The 21,695-nt window shown below is 39.7% G+C and overlaps 1 protein-coding gene across 3 annotated transcripts in view; it reads left to right on the forward strand.

Annotated features, from left to right (window-relative positions):
* Positions 1 to 21,695, forward strand: part of acsl6 (acyl-CoA synthetase long chain family member 6) — a 165,127-nt gene that overhangs the window by 77,550 nt on the left and 65,882 nt on the right. For all 3 annotated transcript variants that reach the window (XM_051933467.1, XM_028812807.2, XM_028812809.2), the window contains 6 exons: positions 1,102 to 1,201; positions 3,548 to 3,726; positions 11,791 to 11,823; positions 12,092 to 12,143; positions 17,442 to 17,515; positions 20,744 to 20,821. In XM_051933467.1, the coding sequence (XP_051789427.1) occupies positions 1,102 to 1,201; positions 3,548 to 3,726; positions 11,791 to 11,823; positions 12,092 to 12,143; positions 17,442 to 17,515; positions 20,744 to 20,821 (516 nt within the window). The remainder of the gene's footprint in view (positions 1 to 1,101; positions 1,202 to 3,547; positions 3,727 to 11,790; positions 11,824 to 12,091; positions 12,144 to 17,441; positions 17,516 to 20,743; positions 20,822 to 21,695) is intronic.

The raw sequence follows: 21,695 nt of genomic DNA on the forward strand, positions 1-21,695 counted from the left end.
TTGTGCCAGATCTGACTGGAACTCAGCTCTGGTACCTCTGATATTGAGCCCTTTGCCCTCTGGGATCTCCAAATGCACCTTAGAACCTACATAAAGGATGAAATCTACATTTAATAACAGAGGTAGTCATCTGAGTTACAGAAGATTGCCTTTGTTATCCCAGCCAATTGGATCACTTGAATGCTTATGCTAAGGAAAACATTTGAGGACCAAGCATCAGTCCCAAATGAGAGATAGGTGGTGGTGGTGGTGGTGGTACCAAGGAGTAAAAGCGATCACATTTACAATATAGCTAACACTAAGGCAACAGACTGTTTCCGTGCCTAGAGCAGTTTCTGTATTACGCCCACTGCTGTTGGGACAAGCTCCAGCCCCACCCAAAAAAAGGGTCTCTGACTAAGCAGGTTTGAGAATGATAGAATTTGAAAGCAAAATTGAAAGTCTTGGGTTGAATACATGCATAACACTCATCAGACATGCAAGTGCTTCAATATCCACCTATAAATATTGAATGCTGAATTTATGGAGCAAAATACTCATAATGTGGTATTATGTTATGGAGATATGACACTTGAGCTCCATGTTTTTCTCCCTGGCAACATTTATTCTGGTACAGAGTATGGAAAATGGAGGCCCAGCTAAAAAGCAGATACCTGCAAGCACTTTGGAAGTGCTTCGCTACTGCTAAATCTCTTGGTCTGGATTATGTGGTCTACAGATTTGTGGAATTTGAGTACAAATGGTGTTAACTCTGACACCAGATGAGCAATGCAAGGCAAGACTGAAGACGTGAATGTGCAGACAGGAAGAGCAAAAGGCAGATGAGAGCACATAGAGCTGTGGAAAATTGAGGGGGCATTGAAGGGAGGATGTAGAATAACCCTTAAGAAGCAATATTCCTTGTTTTCCACCCAAAACCTCATTGCAGTGAGTTTCACATTTCACAATTATGAAATCTCACATAAATCAAATTTTAGAAGCAATTTTTTAAAGTTTCTATATCAATAAAATTCTGATGTTTTTCTCATTATTAGTTAACAGTAATAAGCACCATCCTCTATTTCTTCTTCTTACTATTCTTTTTTTTTTTTTTTTTTGCAGTGGATAATTGCAGAGTTAGCTTGCTATACCTATTCCATGGTGGTCGTCCCACTCTATGACACTCTGGGACCAGGAGCCACTCGCCACATTATTAACACAGGTAAGAGACCCTACACACAGTTCACTGGATTCCATCTCGAAAATGGAGAGAATTTAATGAAGTTCAGATGTTATAAAACACATCTCATTCATTAAAGGCCTGAAAACACAGTATTAATATGTTTTAAAATTGTAAAAGATGGACAAATTAATTTATAGCAGAGCACATGTTGAGTTACTTTTATTAGAAAAAGAATATGGCTTTATGAAATAATCATGTGACAGGTGATTTATACAGTAGTGGAAAAAAGGTTTAATGTCTTCCATTGATCAATTTTCCAAACCTGCTTTTCCTGAGCAGGGTTACAGGGAAGCTAGAGCCTGTCCCAGCAGGCACTGGGCAAAGGCAAGAAAAATCTCTGGACAGGGCGGCAGTCCATCAATGGGTGGACCCACTCAACAGAGGGTGCTCCAGCTCACTAGACACATACAGGCTCGTACACAAGTATCAAAGTAAAAAGAGTTTTTATTGTGGGAAACTCTTCTTGGGGTGTTTCCCACCACAGTCACAGTACAAAGCACAAAGGCACTCAACATACAGCATTTTTCAATACTTTGTCTTCATTCTATTTCTCTCTCAGCCTCCTCCACTCCTCCTCACAAGCTTAGTCCACCTCCTCCCAACTCAGGCTCCTGGAACTGATGCAGACAACTCCTTTTCTCTACCACCCGGAAGTACTTCCAATGTTCTCTACATGTGGTCCGAAAGCATTTCCGTGTGAGGTGGAAGCCCCATGAAATAGGGGTTCCCAGTCCCTGAAGCACCCCCTGGCAGCACCCACGGAACCCAACAGAGCTGAGCCGACAAACTCCATGTCCCATGATTCCCTGTTGGAATTTGTGGCTGTGCTGCAACCCAGGAGGGCTAACATCTAGTGTTCTGGGGGAATAAATGGCCTGTGCATCCTGCCTCCCCCTGTACTTCCTGAAGGAGGGTGTCCCGGCTGGACCAGACCCACGGCTGTCCCCCACTATAGATATTTAGATAGAAACAACTTTATTTGCCTGCAGGGGGAAAATCAGCTTTTAATAGAATCTCTATAAATAAATAAATACACACACACACACTCTATATGGTTTGAACACACACCAGAATGAATAACAAGGAAGGCAATTTAAAAGAAAGAAAACTTCTGACTTGGCTGTCACAGTCACAGTAAGGCATTATGCAAAAGTATTACTGCTGGTTTAAAGGAGCCCCAGTAGCATTTCCTGACACACTTCTAATGAATAATTTGTTAGCTAAAAGTGCTCATTGTTAGTGTGTCAGAGAGAGGATGTGCAGCATTGTTCATAATGGCACTCAGTTTTGTTTAAAATTTCTTCGCTACAAACTCAAGGGAGTTCAGGGTGCATCCCATTGTGTGAGCTTGACATTTCAATTAGCTTGTTGAAGCAATGTCACTTCCCATCATACCTTAGCAAAGAAAATCTCACTGGCCATTACAGAGTTATAGAAAACGTGAACAATGTCACTACGCGGATAAAAGTAATGCAGTCTCTGAAGTAAGAAGAGCCTGCTTTCACCTTTCTTATATATTTCCTCCATGTTACAAGACTAGTGCAACTTGTCATTGATGTGGACCCCCAAGTACTTGTAGGAGTGGACCACCCTTACATGCATTTCTTGAATAGTGACTGGACATACAGGCTCTTTGGTGTGATGAAAGTCAATAACCAGTTCCTTGATTTTGCTGATGATAAGATGCAGACAATTCTCTTTCCATAAGAAACAAATTTTTCCTCTCCTATATTCTGTCTCATCCCCCTTATCAATACACCCCATAAGTGCAGAATCATCTGAGAATTTCTGCAAGTGACATGACCTGCTGTTATATTTATAGTCTAAGGTGCACAGAGTGAAGAGAAAAGGAGACATGACTGTTCTGTGTGGTGCTCCAGTGTTGCTCTCATCCGTATCAGAAACACAGTCCTTGAGTCTCACAAACTGCAGTCTGCCTGACAGATAGTCCATTATCCAGGTCACCATAGGCTCATCCATTTGCATATCTTGGAGATTAGCCCTTAACAGAGATGGCTGGATGGTACTGTAGGGACTGGAGAAATCAAAAAAACGTAATACTCAAATTGCTGCCAGCTTTGTCCAGATGAGAATGAGCCTGCAGTAGATCTAGTCAGTCAACTACCTTCATGGTGTGAGATGTAAGTGCCACTGTTCTGTAGTCATTAGGTGAAGAGAAGCCTAACCTCTTTGGAACAGGAACAATGCAGGATGTTTTCCACAGCAGTGGCACTTTGTGAAGCTTTAGGGACAGACTGTTGTAAAGTTATTACTGAGATTAGCTGAGCTCGTTATTTGTGTCTTCTTCTCTGCTTCTTTTCTTAGCTGAGATTTCCACAGTTATATGTGACAGACCAGAAAAGGCAATGGCTCTCTTACAGAATGTGGAGAAGCAAGAGACACCGGGGCTTAAAACAATCATTTTAATGGATCCATTTGATGTGTCACTGGTGGAGCGAGGCAACAAATGTGGGGTGCAAGTCCAAGCCCTTCGAGACATTGAGGTAGTATAAACTTTGTTTTTTGTTATTTTAACAAGCTAAGGTGTGTGACGAAGTTATGCTTTGATGTATAAAATGCTTCAAAAGTTAACATCCGGAGTATTGTGTGCAGTTTTGGCCTCTGTTTTGGAAAAAGACACAGTCATCCTTGAGAAATTCCAGTGAAGATCCACTGGACCGATTCCAGAACTGCAGGGAATGAGCTATGAGGAAAGTTTAAAAGAGTTCAACTTTTTGAGTTTAAGCAAAAAGAAATTGAGAGGTGACAGGTTAGAAGTGTTTAAAATTATGAAAGAAGTTAATAGGGTGGATAGCAGCTGTATTCTGTATTCAGCTTTTCAAATAACATATAGAGACAAGTAGAAGCTAGTTCATGAGAAAGTTTGTGAAGTATTTTCTTACATGGAGGAAAACAGATAGAAAATGTACGTCTCAGCCTAATAATGTTGAGTAAATGCTGTGCAGAATATTTGTCAAAGTATATGTTGTTCCTTTGCCCTTACATTAGGTGTGTGGACTAACAGTTAAAACATTGTTTTACCATTCAGCACTTATCCTCTCTGTATTTTATCCATCCTTTTCATGAATTCACCTTTTTTATTTCATCATCAAGAGGGCAATGAAGCAGAAATTAAGACCAGATGTCCTGCCTGATGCTAATCTCGTTTAGGTCAATGTTACATAAAAGAATTGGTGGCCTTATAGTAACTCCAGTTCAAAGGATGTACATTGATGAACTTGTACTGATAGCAAAAAGTGAAACATAGCTAAAAGAGAAGATACTGCAAAGCTAGTTTGGAATCTAAAGGTCTTGGGGTAAATACAAAAAAAACACAAAAGTGATGATTGAAGGTGTTATCTTGAGTATTGTGGGCACTTCTGGTCACCACTGTACAAGAAAGACATAGCAGCCCTTGAAGCTCTGCAAGGAGAGCAACCAAGTTAACCCCATGACTTAAAGGCAAGTCCTACTCCGAAAGGCTCAGAGAGTTAACACTAGAATTCCCAAAAGCTTGCAAAATTTTTTTTTCTCTGTGAAAAACCTACTATCCCCAAACACATGTGAAGAAAATTGTATTTCCTTATCAGTGCGACAATTGCCCACTGATAACCGCCTTTGTTTTGCAAATGTGTTGATTAGCAGCGCTCAGCCGGCACTCCCCTATCCCCCATTCAGCCGGCCGTTTGTCCCTTCTGTCCCTTACTCTATCTGTTTATCACCACCAGCTCAAATCCTCTGAATCACAGCTCAAGTCTGCTTCAAAGATTATATATAGCAAAGACTTGTAAGGAGTTATATAAGTAATGAAATATTGTTATTTGAAATACATACCTTTCATTTTCTGATCTATGTTTACAACGATCTGTGTAAATGTATGACAAAACAAGAAATGTTAGGTCTTGTAGTCACAAAGCAAATGTATATGTTTATTATATCAAGTATAACCTCTTGAATGTGAATTTTTATTTTTGACAATCGTGCTTCTGTGGCATCAACTAGCACACAGACCTAAATTGCTATTTAGCATTAACTTTTGCAAACTAAGAAACCTACAGAGACTGTTACTCCAAAAAAAATTATGTATTATATCCAACATGACTGCTTGAATGTGAAACACATAAACACACACATACATGAAAACGTCTTTGGATTCATATGTCTCTTTTGTTCATTTTGTGATTCCTTTGTTTAAATTAATATTAATTATCATTTAGTTTCTGTGTGTCTATGTATCTTTTACTATGTGCCATGTAATAATAATAATAATAATAATACATTTTATTTATATAGTGCCTTTCCCATGCTCAAGGCACTTAAAAGAGTCTTAGGAAAAAAAACAGCAGGGAATATGTAACATTGGATACAAATGTTTTCCTGAATAGAACAATGAAACAGATAACAAAGCATTAAATAGAATACAGGACAATAAACCAGAGTAAAATACTAAATTCAATACTAAAAGAAAAACCTAACAAATAACCTCATTTGTGATATAACAGACACACAAATTATCCTGAGCACCTGGACAGAGAGGTAAACTGAAAGAAAGGGCAGAATGTTAAGTTAAAAGCCTTCCTAAATAGATGAGTTTAAAGTTGTTTTTTAAAAGAATGAGTGGAGTCAGCTGATCTCATTAATTCTGGGATGTCATTCCAAAGTCTGGGTGCTATGGAGCTGAAGGCGCTGTCACCCACAGAGTGCTGGTTAGTGTGAGGCACAACAAGATTATCAGAATCAGAGGACCTTAGTAGGCGAACAGGAGCAGAGTGATGGAGAAGGTCACTGATGTAGTCCGGTGCAAGGCCATTTAAAGCTTTGTAGGTTATTAATAGAATTTTATATTCAATCCTGTAAGACACAGAGAGCCAGTGAAGGCGAAGCAGGATGGGTGTGATGTGCTCGCTGCTGCTGGTTCGTGTAAGGACTCTTGCAGCAGAGTTTTGAATAAGCTGGAGCTGTGATATAAGAGGGCGGCATGGTGGCGCAGTGGTAGTGCTGCAGCCTCGCAGTTAGGAGACCCGGGTTCGCTTCCCGGGTCCACCCTGCGTGGAGTTTGCATGTTCTCCCCGTGTCTGCGTGGGTTTCCTCCGGGCGCTCCGGTTTCCTCCCACAGTCCAAAGACATGCATGCAGGTTAGGTGGATTGGTGATTCTAAATTGGCCCTAGTGTGTGCTTGGTGTGTGGGTGTGTTTGTGTGTGTCCTGCGGTGGGTTGGCACCCTGCCCGGGATTGGTTCCCTGCCTTGTGCCCTGTGTTGGCTGGGATTTGCTCCAGCAGACCCCCGTGACCCTGTGTTCGGATTCAGCGGGTTGGACAATGGATGGATGGATGTGATATAAGATTAGAAGGGGCACCTGCCAGCAGAGAGTTACAATAATCGATGCGGGATGTGATAAAATCATGGACAAGTTTCTCAGCATTAGAAAAGGAGAGGAATGAACGAACACTGGATATGTTGTGGAGGTGAAAGTAAGAAAGTTTCTATGTTTATGTGGGCAGAATAAGAAAGGGAGGAATCAAAAATGACACCAAGATTCTTGCATCAGAAGAAGGTCTGATGAGATCACCGTCAAGAGTGACTGAAAAGGAGCTCATTTTCTTAAGTGGCACTTTAGTGCCAATTTTCAGGAGTTCAGTTTTGTTGCAATTTAATTTTAAAGAGTTCTGCTCCATCCAGGTTTTAATTTCACTGAGGCAAGTTGTGAGCTGAGAAAACTCTGATGAAGTTGTACTTTTGATATTGAAACAGAGTTGAGTGTCATCTGTATAAAAATGATAACCCAGTCCATAGCTACGAATAATATGGCCAAGGGGAAGCATATAAATACAGAAGAGAAGAGGGCCGAGGACAAAGCCCTGAGGGACTCCTTGTGTGACTGGCGCTGAGCTGGATCTGCTGTTGCCAAGACTAACAAACTCTTGCCTATCAGAGGGATAGGACTTGAACCACTGCAGGGCAGTGCCAGGGATACCCAGCATATTCTCCATTCTAGACAGTAGAATGTCATGTCTGACCTGAGTGTCAAATGCTGCACTGAGGTCTAAGAGAATTAATATGCTGGTTTGTCCAGAGTCTACTGCCATAAGCAAATCATTGGTTACCCGAAGAAGAGCAGTTTCACAGCTGTGCTGCGCCCTAAAACCAGACTGAAAGGGTTCCATCAAATTATTAGAAGTTAAGTAGTTGGTGAGCTGGGAGGCTACAACACGCTCAAGAACTTTTGACAGAAAAGGTAAGTAGGAAATAGGCCGGAAATTGTTAAGATCGTCACCATCAAGACCAGACTAACATCGAGGTTACAGAAGTGATTTTAAAAGTGGATGGCACAATCCCAGTGTCGAGGGATGTATTGATTATTGTCATAACAGTTGGGATTATAGCATGAAGGCAGGATTTAAGAAGCGTGGTGGGGATGGGGTCCAGTACACAAGTAGTTGGCCTCATCTTACAAAGCAGGTCATTAACAAACGCAGATATGACTGGTGAGAACTTAGAGAAGGAGCTGGATGGAGTTTGAAGACAGGGAAGGATATAAATGGATGATAGATTTATGTTAGTTGAATTATTTAGATCTTTAATTTTATTGTGGAAAAAGTGGAGGAATTTTTCACAGACTTCAGTATAGGAGGTAATTGGGCCAGATGCAGGTTGAAGTAATTTATTAACTACAGAGAACAAAACCCTTGGGTTTTCATGGCCACTTTCTATTATTCTGCCATAATAGGTGTTCTTGGCTGCAGTTAGTGCATCCCTGTAAGCCCTTTGATGGTCAAAGAAAGCCTGGATGTGAACTGTGAGGCCAGTCTTACGTGACATTATCTCAAGGTTTCGGCCAGTTGCATTCATAGATTGTAGCTCTGAATTATACCAAGGAGCTGAACGCTTAAAGGAAACCTCCTTATGTTTTAAAGGAGCTGTTTTATCGGGTGCTGAATGAAGGGCTGAGTTATAGTGGTCAACAAGACTATCTAGTGTTGATGGAATAGGTGAAGACAGAAAAAGATCAGAAATGGATCCAGAAAGAACAGAAGAACAGATATTTTTAAGGTTTCAGAAAGAAATTTGACGTTTACAGGTAAGAGGAGGGAGAGGTAATGAGACAGTGAAAAGCACTGCTTTATGATCAGAGAGTCCCAAATCACTTCTGTAAGTGTTGTCGACAGATAAGCCAGATGTGCAGATCAGGTCCATTATATGACCACCAGAGTGGGTGGGAAAATCAACATGCTGCACCAAGTCAAAACAGTCCAGTAAGGATAGGAATTCATTTCTCAGTTTACATGTAGTAATGTCAATATGGATGTTGAAATCACCAAAAAGAATGATTCTCTGGGAAAGTGAACTTAAGTGGGTTAATAATTCAGTCAGATCAGATAAAAAAGACGCATTGTATTTCGGGGGACGATAGACAACAATAAGTGAGACAGGACCAGATTTTGTTATTAGCTTAAGACCCAGACACTTGAAAGACAATGGACCGTCAATGGGGATTCTTTTGATGTTTAACTTCGATTTAGTAATTACTGCTACTCCTCCACCTTGTCTTGAGCTGCGAGGCTCCGTGAAGTTAATGTATCCGGGCGGGGTCACCTCCGTGACAGATGTAAAATCATTTGGTTTTTGCCAAGTTTCTGTTAAGCATAGTAGGTCAAGGTATGAGTCTGTAATGAATTCTGATAGCACCGGTGCTTTGCCATTAAGAGATCTTGAGTTAAATAATGCAATATTAGCTGATGTGGGTTCATTGTGCACAAATCCATGACCAGAGTTTATTTTAACACATTGCAGATTTGGCACACTGACACTCCTATTTCCAAAGTCATGAGTAGGACGGCATATTCCTGAGCAAATGTTGCCGGTGAACTTTTCATTTGCAGCCTGGCTGTGGCGGCAACCTGACCCGCGGTTTAAATATTTTGGGCGCAGCACAATACCATTGTCTTTTAGGACATTCCAGTCTGACCTTTTGCTCTGGACAAACTGTTTAATATGAAGGAGTTTGTCACAAGAGTATTTTAGCATAGTAGAGAGCAATACGTATATGATAGTAGCAGAGAAGCAGCACAGCACAGCTGAGAAGGTGAGACGGGAAGATCGGGTGGCACAGATGAGCAGCAAGCAGCAGAAATAGCATAGTAGGAGATATTACAAAATGCACATGAAGATACCAAAATTCGGAGGTTCCAACATACATATGACGCTGGGTATTACAGACAGGCTCGCCCAGAGCCACATCCAGCTGGGTATAAACCCCAGATCATTTCTTAGTCATTAAACATGTAAAGAAGGAATCGAGAGCAATCCAGTGTATAAAATATAATCAAGAAGACAGACCGTTGTCACGGTGCAAAGAAATGCCCACCCATAGGGCTCATCCAGTGTGCCACAGAAAGATTCGGTTGTCCCTGAGGCTGCAAACCCAGTCAAGGCAAAGTCCATAAAAGTAAATCCAAATCAACACAGTTTGTGTCAATTGCATCCATGAACTATATATACAATAAAAAGAAAGTGAACAATTGCAAAAAGTTTAAGTTTAATGCAAATTTTAACGAAAAGTGTTGATAACAGGGAAGAGCAGGAGCAACATGCATGCGCCAGCATCCCCTCCACTGTTGTTGGTCCCCCAAGAGGCAGGCCACCTGCCCATCACCATCAGGGGACTTCCTTCAGCCTTATAAAGGCTTAGGAGAACCCACAGTCCCCTGTGGTTCATTGAATGCATTGTTGTTTGTGAGTTTTGATTGCAATTATTCCGTACTTTTATGAACTTATTGGATTTTCAAACTTTTGTTCTGTTTTTGACTTTGTATTCTGGACATCCTATATTGTTTGCTCTGTTTTCAGAGCAATAAATTTTTTATTTATAAGTGTCTGTCATTTTCTCTCTCATTGCTAGCCAGGGTTTGATGGTTCTCCCCTCTAGTGGATATTTTGAGTAATTTTTCAGAATTGTGTTGAGGAACCCAGCACAATGGCTGTCTGTGAGTGGTTGTGTGCTATATGGAATGAGATGTGGCTATTGAAGTTGAATGCAAAGCAAAGGTGTCAAGAATGTAGGTGAGAATAACCAGGTTGATGTGAAGGTAGAGGACGATAGATGCAAAATTAAGAGGAGGATTTGGTGTGGAGGTAATACAGTAGGTGTTATTCTGAGGAGATTCTGACCAAGGAGCAAAAAAGCAGAGAATAGTTGGGTGAAGAGATACACCAGGATGAATGGGGGGAGGATGAGGCCCAGAGGGAAGCTAAAGAAGATGTGGTCAAAGGTAATATTGAATTTTATGAAAAGGATGCCAAGTGCCACAGAGAGGAGAGGGAAAGGATTTGGGGGGTGACCAGCTAATCTAGGTAAACCTGGATAAATAGCCATTAGACCAGTAATGATGATTTCTGAATCCACTTTTTACATTATGCAAAATTTGCTGAGCACAAATATAAACTCCTTACAGACTTAGAGCTGGGCTATCCACTGTGCCGCTCTTTCTGAGCTAAAATATATGCAGGAAAATAAGTGTACAATACTTCTGTAGTATTAAAGCCTCTTAACATTAAGATATGAAGTTAAAGAATTTCAGATCCAGCTGTTGTTATTTTGTATTTATAATTTCCAAAATTGATAGTTTTGGAAATATATAAAATAATGCAGTGATTAGACAAACAATCATTCTAAAATTATATTTTTCATCAAGAACAATATCAATATTCATTCTAAAATGCCCACATTGCCCATTTATGTAATGTGTCAATTATTATTCAAAACATGTTGTAATCAAAACATAACATTAATTAGAAGTAAAGAAAACCCTTTTATCCACTTTCCAACATTTCTAACCCAGGCTTGTGTTTGATGAAGTCTATAATGGCAGAATCCGATGCAATGCAGGAGTGGATCAGTCTTGTTGAGAAAATGTAACTATAATATAGTTTGCAGCAGGGATATGTGGTAAGTACAACAAGTTGAAAGATTGTTTTCCATACATATTACTACATCATCAAAATGTCAGTTCATTAATTACATAATTGAACATTCAGATAGATACAGTAGGCCTCATTTCAGGCAGCCTGACCCCAAACTCCAGAGTCAGGCTTCACCCTGCACAGAATTTTAATTTGGAACAGGATCTAAAAGTTAAAAATACAGAAAATGCCCCAAAATATACAAAAATGGCCCTCAAGGGAGAGTAACTGACAAGCCTCAAGTTTGAGATCTGTTCCTGATCTTCTGAGCCTTGTTGGAAAACAGTAAAGCTGAGATCACATTAAATCGCTCCTGCTGGGACTCTAAACTAGGAGGTTATTAAAAAAGAAAAAGTTAGTGCCACTGGGACCATGAGTCCTATTCGTGCTATAAAAGCACATAAAATCTCTGTACACAACTGAAAAATAAAAGTAAAACTAGTGTAACGTCCAATGTATAATTCTTATGGTTACTTTAATTGAATCCTGACCCAATGATTTCCCCTCTGACTCCAATGTTCCCTTTTACAGGAACTCCTGTGCTTATTACTTCTGTTTGACCAGCAAAATTACCAGCATAAGTTCTTTCTTTTCTTTCATCCTCCAGGCTTTGGGAAGAATACACCGCCGAATGCCTGTGGTATGTAATGTCTGATTTTAACTTATTAAGATTCATTACCAAGCCATCTAATTGGATAAACAACACTAAGCAGGCCTGGTTTAGCATTCTGACAACAGTTGATAATTGATAATTTAATTTTTGATGACAGGCCACATTAACAGGCTACTCTACCTAATAAAATTCACTATCTGAAACTTAAAGGGACTGGTAATTGTCAGGAAAAACACAGTTAAACTCAATTTCATATTTAAGAAAAAATCTAAAGTCATTATTTCTCTTACTGTAGCCTCCTCGACCAGATGATTTATCGATTGTGTGCTTTACCAGTGGAACAACAGGTAAGTGTCACAATTATCGATCATTTTCTAGAAGCTTATACACTATTATTAGTTACATTTCACCTCTCATGTCATTTGTTCTCTAAATGCTGAATCCTTGACAGCCTTGGAGCAATCTCAGCGATGGCAGAGCATTGTTGCAGTTGTTGATTTATTATGTTAAGGTTTGGCTTGGGCTCTGCCCTTTGCCACAATCTTCACCTGCATTTTATTTTGGTCCTGTTCAATTGGCATTTGTTGACAGAGAATATTGGTACAGACGAGAAATCTGTGGTTTACTAATGCACTGGAATTCCTATGAGGAAGCAACCAAAGGACATGATCATACAGGGTCATAAGATGGTATTGATGTTGCTTTTTAAAGCATTTTTGATAAGGTGCCACATGAAATGTTAGTGATGAAATTAAAAGAGGTGTGAAATCCAGGCATGATTTGTAGATGGGTACAAAACTGTCCCAAACATGGAGAGTAAAGTGCTATGATGAGGGGAACTTTTTAGAATTAGGTGATGTTAAAGGTGTAGTCCCTCAGGGATCAGACCTGGGACACTAATACAGAATAAAAATATGCAAAAATGTCCCTCAAGGAAGAGTAACTGAATACAGTTCCATAAGTATTTGGACATTGACACAATTTTCATAATTTTGGCTCCATCAAAATGGATTTGAAATAAAGCAATGAAGATGTGATTGAAGTGTAGACATTTAGCTTTAATTTAAGCAGTTTACCAAAAATATTGTATGAACAATATTGTATGAGACATTTTATACATGGTCCCCTTATTTTCAGAAGCTCAAAAGTATTTGGACATTTGACTGACAAGTTGTTCCATAGCCAGGTGTGAGTAGTTCCCTCATTATTTCATTTACTATTAAGCAGGTAAAATGTCTGTAATTCATTTCAATTGTGGAATTTGCATTTGGAAGTTCTCACTGTGAACTCACAATATGAGGTCCAAAGAGCTGTCCATGCAAATAAAAACAGTCCATCATTAGGCTGAGAAACAAACCCATCAGAGAGACACCAGAAACACAAGGAGTGGTCAAATAAACCACACTGGTGAACTCAGCAACACCAGAAGGCCTGGACAATCATGGAAGACAACTGTGCTGGATGACTCCAGAATTATTTCCATAGTGAAGAAAAACCTTCACAACATGTAGTCAAACCAAGAACACTCTCCAGGAGGTATATCTATCATTGCCAAAGTCTACAATCAAGAGAAGACTTCATGAAAATAAATACGGAGGGTTTATCAGAAGGTTCAAAGCACTGGTAAACCTCAAGCATACGAAGAACAGATTAGACTTTGCCAGAAAACATTTTTTAAAAGCCTGGCCAGATCTAGAAAAATTTTCTTTGGACAAAGGAAACTAAAATCAATATATACCAGAATGCTGGAAAGAGAAGAGTATGGAGAAGAGAAGAAATGTGTCATGATCTGATGAGTACCACATCATCTGTGAAATGATGGAGGCAGTGTTATGGCATGGGCATTCCTGACTGCCAATGGAAGTTGGTCACTGGTGTTTATTGATGATATGACTGTTGGTAGAAGTAGTTCTATGAATTCGGAAGTGTACAGGGCTATGCTTTCTTCTGAGATTCAGCTAAATGCTGCAAAACTGATAGAACAAAGCTTCACAGTACAGATGAACGATGAGCCAAAACATACTGCAAAAGCAAACTAAATGCTTTTTAAGGCAAAGTAGTAGAAAATTCTTCAAAGGCCAAGTCAATCAACTGACCTCAACCCAATTGGATATGCATTTCACTTGCTGAAGTCAAAACTAATGGCAGAAAGTCCAACCAACAAGAAGCAACTGAAGACAGCTGCAGTAAAGGCCTGGCAAAGTATCACTAGAGTGAAACCCAGCACTTGTAGATGGCCATGGGTTCCAGAGGCAGCCATCGACTGTGAAGCATTTTCAACCAAATATTGAACATCATCATTATATTTATGATTATGTTAGTTTGTTCAAATACTTTTGATCCCCTAAAATAGAGGGATCTTGTATAAAAATGGCTGTCATTCCTAAACAGCTCTTATAATATTTTTGATAAATCCCTTAAATTAAGCTGAAAGTCTACACTTTAATAGCACAATGATCGCTTTATTTCAAATCTATTCTGGCAGTGTATAGAGCCAAAGTTATGAAAATTGTGTACTGTCCAAATGTTTATAGACCCGACTTTATGAATACATACATACATACATACATACATACATACATACATACATACATACATACATACATACATACATACATACATACATACATAATGTAAATTATCTGGATAGAGATGTAAATAAACAAGTTGGGTAAATTTGCAGATGATGCTAAGCTTGGTGGGATAGCAGATAATGTAGCGTCAACTAATTGTTAAAGGTACCTGAATAGAAAACAAGCTTGGGTAGATTTATGGCTGAAGAAATTTAATGTAAGCAAATCTAAAATATAACCTGTAGGAAGTAAAAATGTTAGATATAGTTAGAGTGGGATGTCTTAAACTTGAAAGTACTTATTAGAAGGACCTACTGTAGGAGTATGTAGCACAATAATAATAATAATAATATTCATTACATTTATATAGCGCTTTTCTCAGTACTCAAAGCGCTATGTGTAAAGCACAAGACAATGGAGGTTATGCTTAAGCTTGATAACATGATGGCAAGCCCTCTCCTGGAGTACTGTGCTCTGTTTTGGTGTCCAGACTACAAAGTAGAACAACTAGGCTGATTCTGGGACTGTAAGTATGAGTTATGAGAAAATATTGAAGGAGCTGAATAGAGATAAGAAGAAGCATGACTGGTGTTTAAAACTATGGAAGTGATTAATACAGCGAATTCCAATTTTTCAATAAGAATAGGAGACACGCATGATAACTTGCTAAGGGTAAATTTTGCACACGTTAGAATTTTTTTTTCACACAGAGGTGCTGAAACACATGGAATAAGTTTCCAAATAGTGTGGTAGAGAGTAGTACTTTAAGGACATTCAAAATTGCACTTGATGTTATTTTGGAGACATTAGGAGCCTAGGATTGGTAAACTTTGTAGGGCTGAATTCTCAACAGAATTGTTCTTGAGGTGGTAGTCACATGAAATTTGGGGTAAGAGAAATGAAAAAGGGAGTGTAATGTTGGCTCTTTACTTGACAACTACATCTAATTTCTCAGCAAGAATCTTGCATCAGTTTCCATTTGTACTTCCTTAGTCCCTCCCATCACATGACTGCCACCTGATTCAATGCTGTACAGAAAGTCAGGCAGCAGAAGGAGAGACCAGAAGTGAATTGCTAGCAAAGGGAACAACTAGGGCTGAAGTTCTAGCCAAACCTTAGAGGTTATGCTGCCAATTTTGAAACACTACTTTCGTGAGCGTGATTTTTAAATACTTACTTTATTTGATTGGATTGGTTTATTTTGTTCAAGACTCACTTTTCAGTGCAAAGTGGAGTTACAAGTTCACTAACAAGAGGCAAAGTGCCACATACATCTTTATTTAATAGCAAAATATAGCGTATTGGGAAATATAAAAAAAAAAGCTTGAAGAAACATGCATTCAGGATAGCATAAAATACTTAAGAGGAAAAAATAACAATTTTCATCTACTTGTTTTAGTTAAGAGGAAAAAAAAAATAACACTTTTCATCCACTTCTTTTATAGTTGTAACAAGTGCATAAAATCAAGCACATAGCCATGGGTCATACTAAAGAGCTCAGTGACATTAAACTTGACATTAAACTGTTACAGAATGTCACCTTTGCCACAAGTCAGTATGTGGCAGTATGTGTAATTTCTGCCATACGTGATCTGCCCTGGTCAACTGTAAGAGCTATTATTGTGAACTGGAATGTCTATGAGCAAAAAAAAATAAAAAAACTCAGCTATGAAATGTTAGATCACACAAACTCTCAGAGTGGTGCTGCTGAGTGCTGAAGCACATAAAAATCACCTCTCCTTTATTGCATCACTCACAAAAGAGATCCAAACTGCCTCTAGAAGCCACATCAGCACAAGGACTGTGCATCAGGAGCATCCTGAAATGGATTTTCATGCCCATGAAGCTGCACACAAGCATAAGATCACTATGTGAAATACCAAGCATCAGGGTGGAGTGATGTAAAACAGACTGCCATCGGACACCGGAGCAGTGGAAACAAGTTCTCTGGAGTGATGAATCATGTTTCTCTATTTGGCAGTTTGATGGATGAGTCTGAGTTTGGTGAATGCCACCTTCTAGACTGCGTGGTGTCTATATAAAGTGTGGTGGAGCAGGGCTAATGGTCTGGGCTGTTTTTCAGGGTTTGATCTCAGGCACTTGGTTCCGGTAAAGGGTACTGTTAATGCTACAGCATACAAAGACATTTAGACAACTATGCACTTCCAAGTTTGTTGCAGCAGTCTGGGGGAGGCCCTTTTCTTTTCTAGCATGACTGTGTCCCTGGGCGCAAAGTCAGGTCCATGAAGACATGAAGGAATTTGAGTGGCCTGCACTGAGCCCTGACCTAAACCCTGTTGAACACCTTTGGGATGAACTGGAATGCCAATCATCTAACATCAGTTCCTGACCTCAGAAACACTCCTTTGGCTGAATGGTCACACATCCCCAAAAACACACTCTAAAATCTTGTGGTAAGCCTTCACAGGAGAGTAGAGGGAGCCTGTTATAGACTTGAAGTGGTTTTCAGCTACACATTAATGCCCATGGCTTTGGAATGGGATGTCCAACAACACTAACATGGGTGTGATGGTCAGGTGTCCACAAACGTTTAGCTATACTATATACTGTAGTATCCTCCATATTTTCCATGTAGGTAGTTATGCAGTTATTAGTGATGTGTGCAGTGAATAGTTCGTATTATACTGTATATAAGTCTTGCTTGTGATGGGTAAAAACCTTGAAACAGGTCATCAGCCTCATTCTGGCTCCTGTAATGAATCCTGGTTTTTGTGGGAAAGCAAGATTAGCTTGCTTTCTTGTGCAGACTGTTGTTACTCTGTGAGTAAGGCTTGGTTTATTTCAGTGTTGTTTTTTTTTTTTTTTTGAAACCGTGTGTAATTATTTGTATAATGTTCCATATGTATCTAGGTAAATTGGACAAAATAAACATATCAAATCCAGAATTTAGTGGTGAAATAACAAAATGATCTGAATTCCCAAGAAATAGTGAAGTGTCTGTGTGTCTCTGGTAGAACCAGTTATTATTAATTTTTAAAAGCAGTGTTGTATTATATGAGTTCCCAGTAACTATGTGGAAAACACTAATGTGTGTGTTGTCTGTTTTTCCAGGAAACCCCAAGGGTGTTATGCTTACTCATGGGAATGTTGTGGCAGATTTTTCTGGCTTCCTTAAAGTGACAGAGGTAGGTAGAGAGTAGTGTCATTCTTTTATTCATTAACAATACGCATGTTGCTGCGTGTTTTAGTCATGTCTCATCTTCCCTCGGGGTAACCATTGAGCAGTTTCAGCTACACTATTAATCATAAATAATCTTTTCATAGACTATCTCAGATTTGCCTTATTCTGTTAAAAGGCTTAAAACACTAGTTGCATAAAATGAGTGTCTAAAATTGGGTACATACAAAAAAATATCCATCCATCCATTCATCCTCTTCTGCTTATCCGAGGTCGGGTCGCGGGGGCAGCAGCTTGAGCAGAGATGCCCAGACTTCCCTCTCCCCGGCCACTTCTTCTAGCTCTTCCGGGAGAATCCCGAGGTGTTCCCAGGCCAGCCGGGAGACATAGTCCCTCCAGTGTGTCCTGGGTCTTCCCCGGGGCCTCCTCCCGGTTAGACGTGCCCGGAACACCTCACCAGGGAGGCGTCCAGGAGGCATCCTGATCAGATGCCCGAGCCACCTCATCTGACTCCTCTCGATGCGGAGAAGCAGCGGCTCTACTCTGAGCCCCTCCCGGATGACTGAGCTTCTCACCCTATCTTTAAGGGAAAGCCCAGACACCCTACGGAGGAAACTCATTTCAGCCGCTTGTATTCGCGATCTCGTTCTTTCGGTCACTACCCATAGCTCATGACCATAGGTGAGGATAGGAACATAGGTCGACTGGTAAATTGAGAGCTTTGCCTTACGGCTCAGCTCCTTTTTCACCACGACAGACCGATGCAGAGCCCGCATCACTGCGGACGGCGCACCGATCCGCCTGTCGATTTCACGTTCCATTCTTCCCTCACTCGTGAACAAGACCCCGAGATACTTGAACTCCTCCACTTGAGGCAAGATCTCGCTCCCAACCCTGAGAGGGCACTCCACCCTTTTCCGGCTGAGGACCATGGTCTCGGATTTGGAGGTGCTGATTCCCATCCCAGCCGCTTCACACTCAGCTGCGAACCGATCCAGAGAGAGCTGAAGATCATGGCCTGATGAAGCAAACCGGACAACATCATCTGCAAAAAGCAGTGACCCAATCCTGAGTCCACCAAGCTGGACCCCCTCAACACCCTGGCTGCGCCTAGAAATTCTGTCCATAAAAGTTATCAACAGAATCGGTGGCAAAGGGCAGCCCTGGCGGAATGCAACTCTTACTGGAAACGGGTTCGACTTACTGCCGGCAATGCAGACCAAGCTCTGACACCGGTTGTACAGGGACTGAACAGCCCTTATCAGGGGGTCCAGTACCCCATACTCCCGGAGCACAAAAAAATATAATCAGATCAATTTGAAAGGAATACTGCAACGTAAAGAAATGAAAATAAATCTATTAAACTTCATTGATAATGACCATCATTTTTCTGTATTTATTATTTTTTTTATTAAATCCCAGATTGAAAGCATAGTGAGGTTTGTGATGTTATAGGTATGGAATGTTTTGATGAAACTCTGACTCATATGATGAAAAGCAAAAGTGACCTAGAAGGTATTGATCTGCAATGGAAGTCACAAGGGCTGCTGGCTTGAATCCCAAACCTTGTTCACTGTGCTAACCTGTCTTTCCTTTCCTTTCCTTTTTTTTTTTTACAAATTAAAATTTTATTCCCATAGAATCCAAGAAGGGTGGAACCGCAGTATCCAAGTTCCTTGCCAAAATGCAATTGCAGTGTTCCACTTTCTACTGAGGCCCACCAAGTACCCCATAGACTGGCTAGACCCCTGACTGCGGCCAGGTGGGACATGCTGTGGTGACCAGTCTCCACCAGTAGTATTAGTTTACTGATTCATACTTCACAATGGTGACAGAGGTTGACTGCTGACACTTTGTTCGGCCACCAATCCCACTTTTTGATCTTCAAAACACCTAATACTGCCCTGCCTTACCGGTGACTACAGTTTAATGTTTACTTTGCAAAGTAGCTTGTAATGAGTGGGCTCATTTATTCATCAAAAATGAACTCTTTCAGTCTCTAGAAAGACATCTGCAAACACAAGACGCTAAATTGGCCCTAGTGTGTTTGGTGTGTGGGTGTTTATGTGTTCACCTTGTAATGGCCTGGCACCCTGTCCAGGGTTTCTTCTTGCCTAACAGACTATGCTAGCTGGGAGAGGCTCCAACACCCCCTTATGATCCTGGTCTGGATTAAGCGAGTTAGAAAATGACACAACATGACACACATTAGGTCACAATCTAGGTAGGTAAAACAATTAATTTAAATTTTAATAAATGTAAATCACACTTCTAATCTTCACAAATACCCATTCAACATCAAAAACCTTCATTGATTCATTATGAACAGAAACCGCTACTTCCTACAGCTATGGCAGTACTCGTAAATTGAAAATATGTCTATGTAGTTAAAAAAATAATCTCATTACCTGTCATTTCATATCCAACTGTAGAAAGTTGGTAAATTTTAATATGCAGCTAACAGTATGAGCTCATTAGCTGAATGTGACACACCGATTGAGTTACGTTGTAGCTATTTGCATCTTTGTGTTTCTACTTTCAACAACAAAAACAAAAGCTGCTGCTTTCTCCCACCACTTGTGAGTATCAAAGAAAACAGTACAGATGATATGATATATTTACTCAGTCTAAAATAGACGCTTCATTTTTTTTTCCGTTAGAAAAACCTGACATTTAAGAAACTTTTTTTTAGTGTAAAGTTAACATGCAATATGCTTTATAAAGCACAATTTTCACTACATTTTAGATCACTTTGAAAATTGGCATTTTAGTAGAAAAATAAAAATGCATGCAGAATACAAAAATGATTTGGAGTTATAGACACACAAAATGAGCCTAAAAATGTGAGCTTGGTGCCTCTCAGAAGTGCTGATAAAGTGAGTTGCAAAAAGATGAGAGAAGCCACACAGGAAGGTTTTGAGCTCAGTTCTGTACTTAGTCTGAATGTAATTTCTCATTGCGTTTGACAGACAATAAGAATGTTTTTTCTTTTATTTAGAAGCCTAGAAAAATGAATAAGAGGTAAGCACTGTAAGTTACATTAGTGGTGGTTTGTGCATAGTTCAGACAGAAAAAATGATTCTGAGGAACAAGTACGCTGAGTCAATGGAATCAAACCAACCCTTTTACTTTGACTTTCCTGTATATTATTGCATGTACTCCTTTCTCATGTTTTTTTTTCACACAACCATTTTCTGTCTTTGTTTATTTTCTTTATTTCCATGGTCGGCTTCAGAAAGTCATCTTTCCCAGACAGGATGACGTGCTTCTCTCCTTCCTTCCTCTTGCCCATATGTTTGAAAGAGTTATCCAGGTAAGTCCAGAGCTGAGTCAAGTGTGACATGCCTTGTTTCCATCAATATATATGATTTTACTACCTTAATATTGTATTAAGGTAATAATAAGGGGGGTAAACGTTAACATTATACAAAGTTATTGACTGTCTGTATACCTGCATTGTTATCACTCTTTAATTTAATATTGTTATTATCAGTATGCTGCTGCTGGAGTATGTGAATTTCCCCTTGGGATTAATAAAGTATCTATCTATCTATCTATCTATCTATCTATCTATCTATCTATCTATCTATCTATCTATCTATCTATCTATCTATCTATCTATCTATCTATCTATCTATCTATCTATCTATCTATCTATCTATCTATCTATCTATCTATCTATCTATCAAGTACCTTAATCCAACACCTTTCATGCTGTAGAAAGTGAATAAGGACAAGACGTATTAGAGAGATCTTTATCCTAAATATGGCAGGAACAGAGCTACACATATAGACATCAAGAGACAGTTCTAAAGAGCAGTGCTTGAGGTGGGTAGAAACGGTCAGCAATGTGGTTCAAATATGTGAAAATAAACATTCCCCCACCTCTCATATTACGACTTTACTTACTAACCCCTATAAGTATGTTGAGTGCTGGTCCTGCGCCTTGTAGTTTTAACATTAGCAGTTCCTTTTATCTTGTGTTTGTCAAATTTGTGAAAGATCTATAAGAAGAAAAATCAACCTTTAAGTACCACGTGAATGCACAGATTGGTGAGTTTTGATAACATGGAGCCCTGTGACATTTATATTGCTCAATTTAATACATGGGAGGGGTTAATTGTTAGCTTCGTAAAACAGTTCAGTGTGTCTGTAGGAGTGCACTGTGACCTTCTGCACACAGAAAC

The sequence above is a fragment of the Erpetoichthys calabaricus genome, chromosome 11 (genome assembly GCF_900747795.2).
Source record: "Erpetoichthys calabaricus chromosome 11, fErpCal1.3, whole genome shotgun sequence".
Taxonomy (NCBI): Eukaryota; Metazoa; Chordata; class Cladistia; order Polypteriformes; family Polypteridae; genus Erpetoichthys; species Erpetoichthys calabaricus.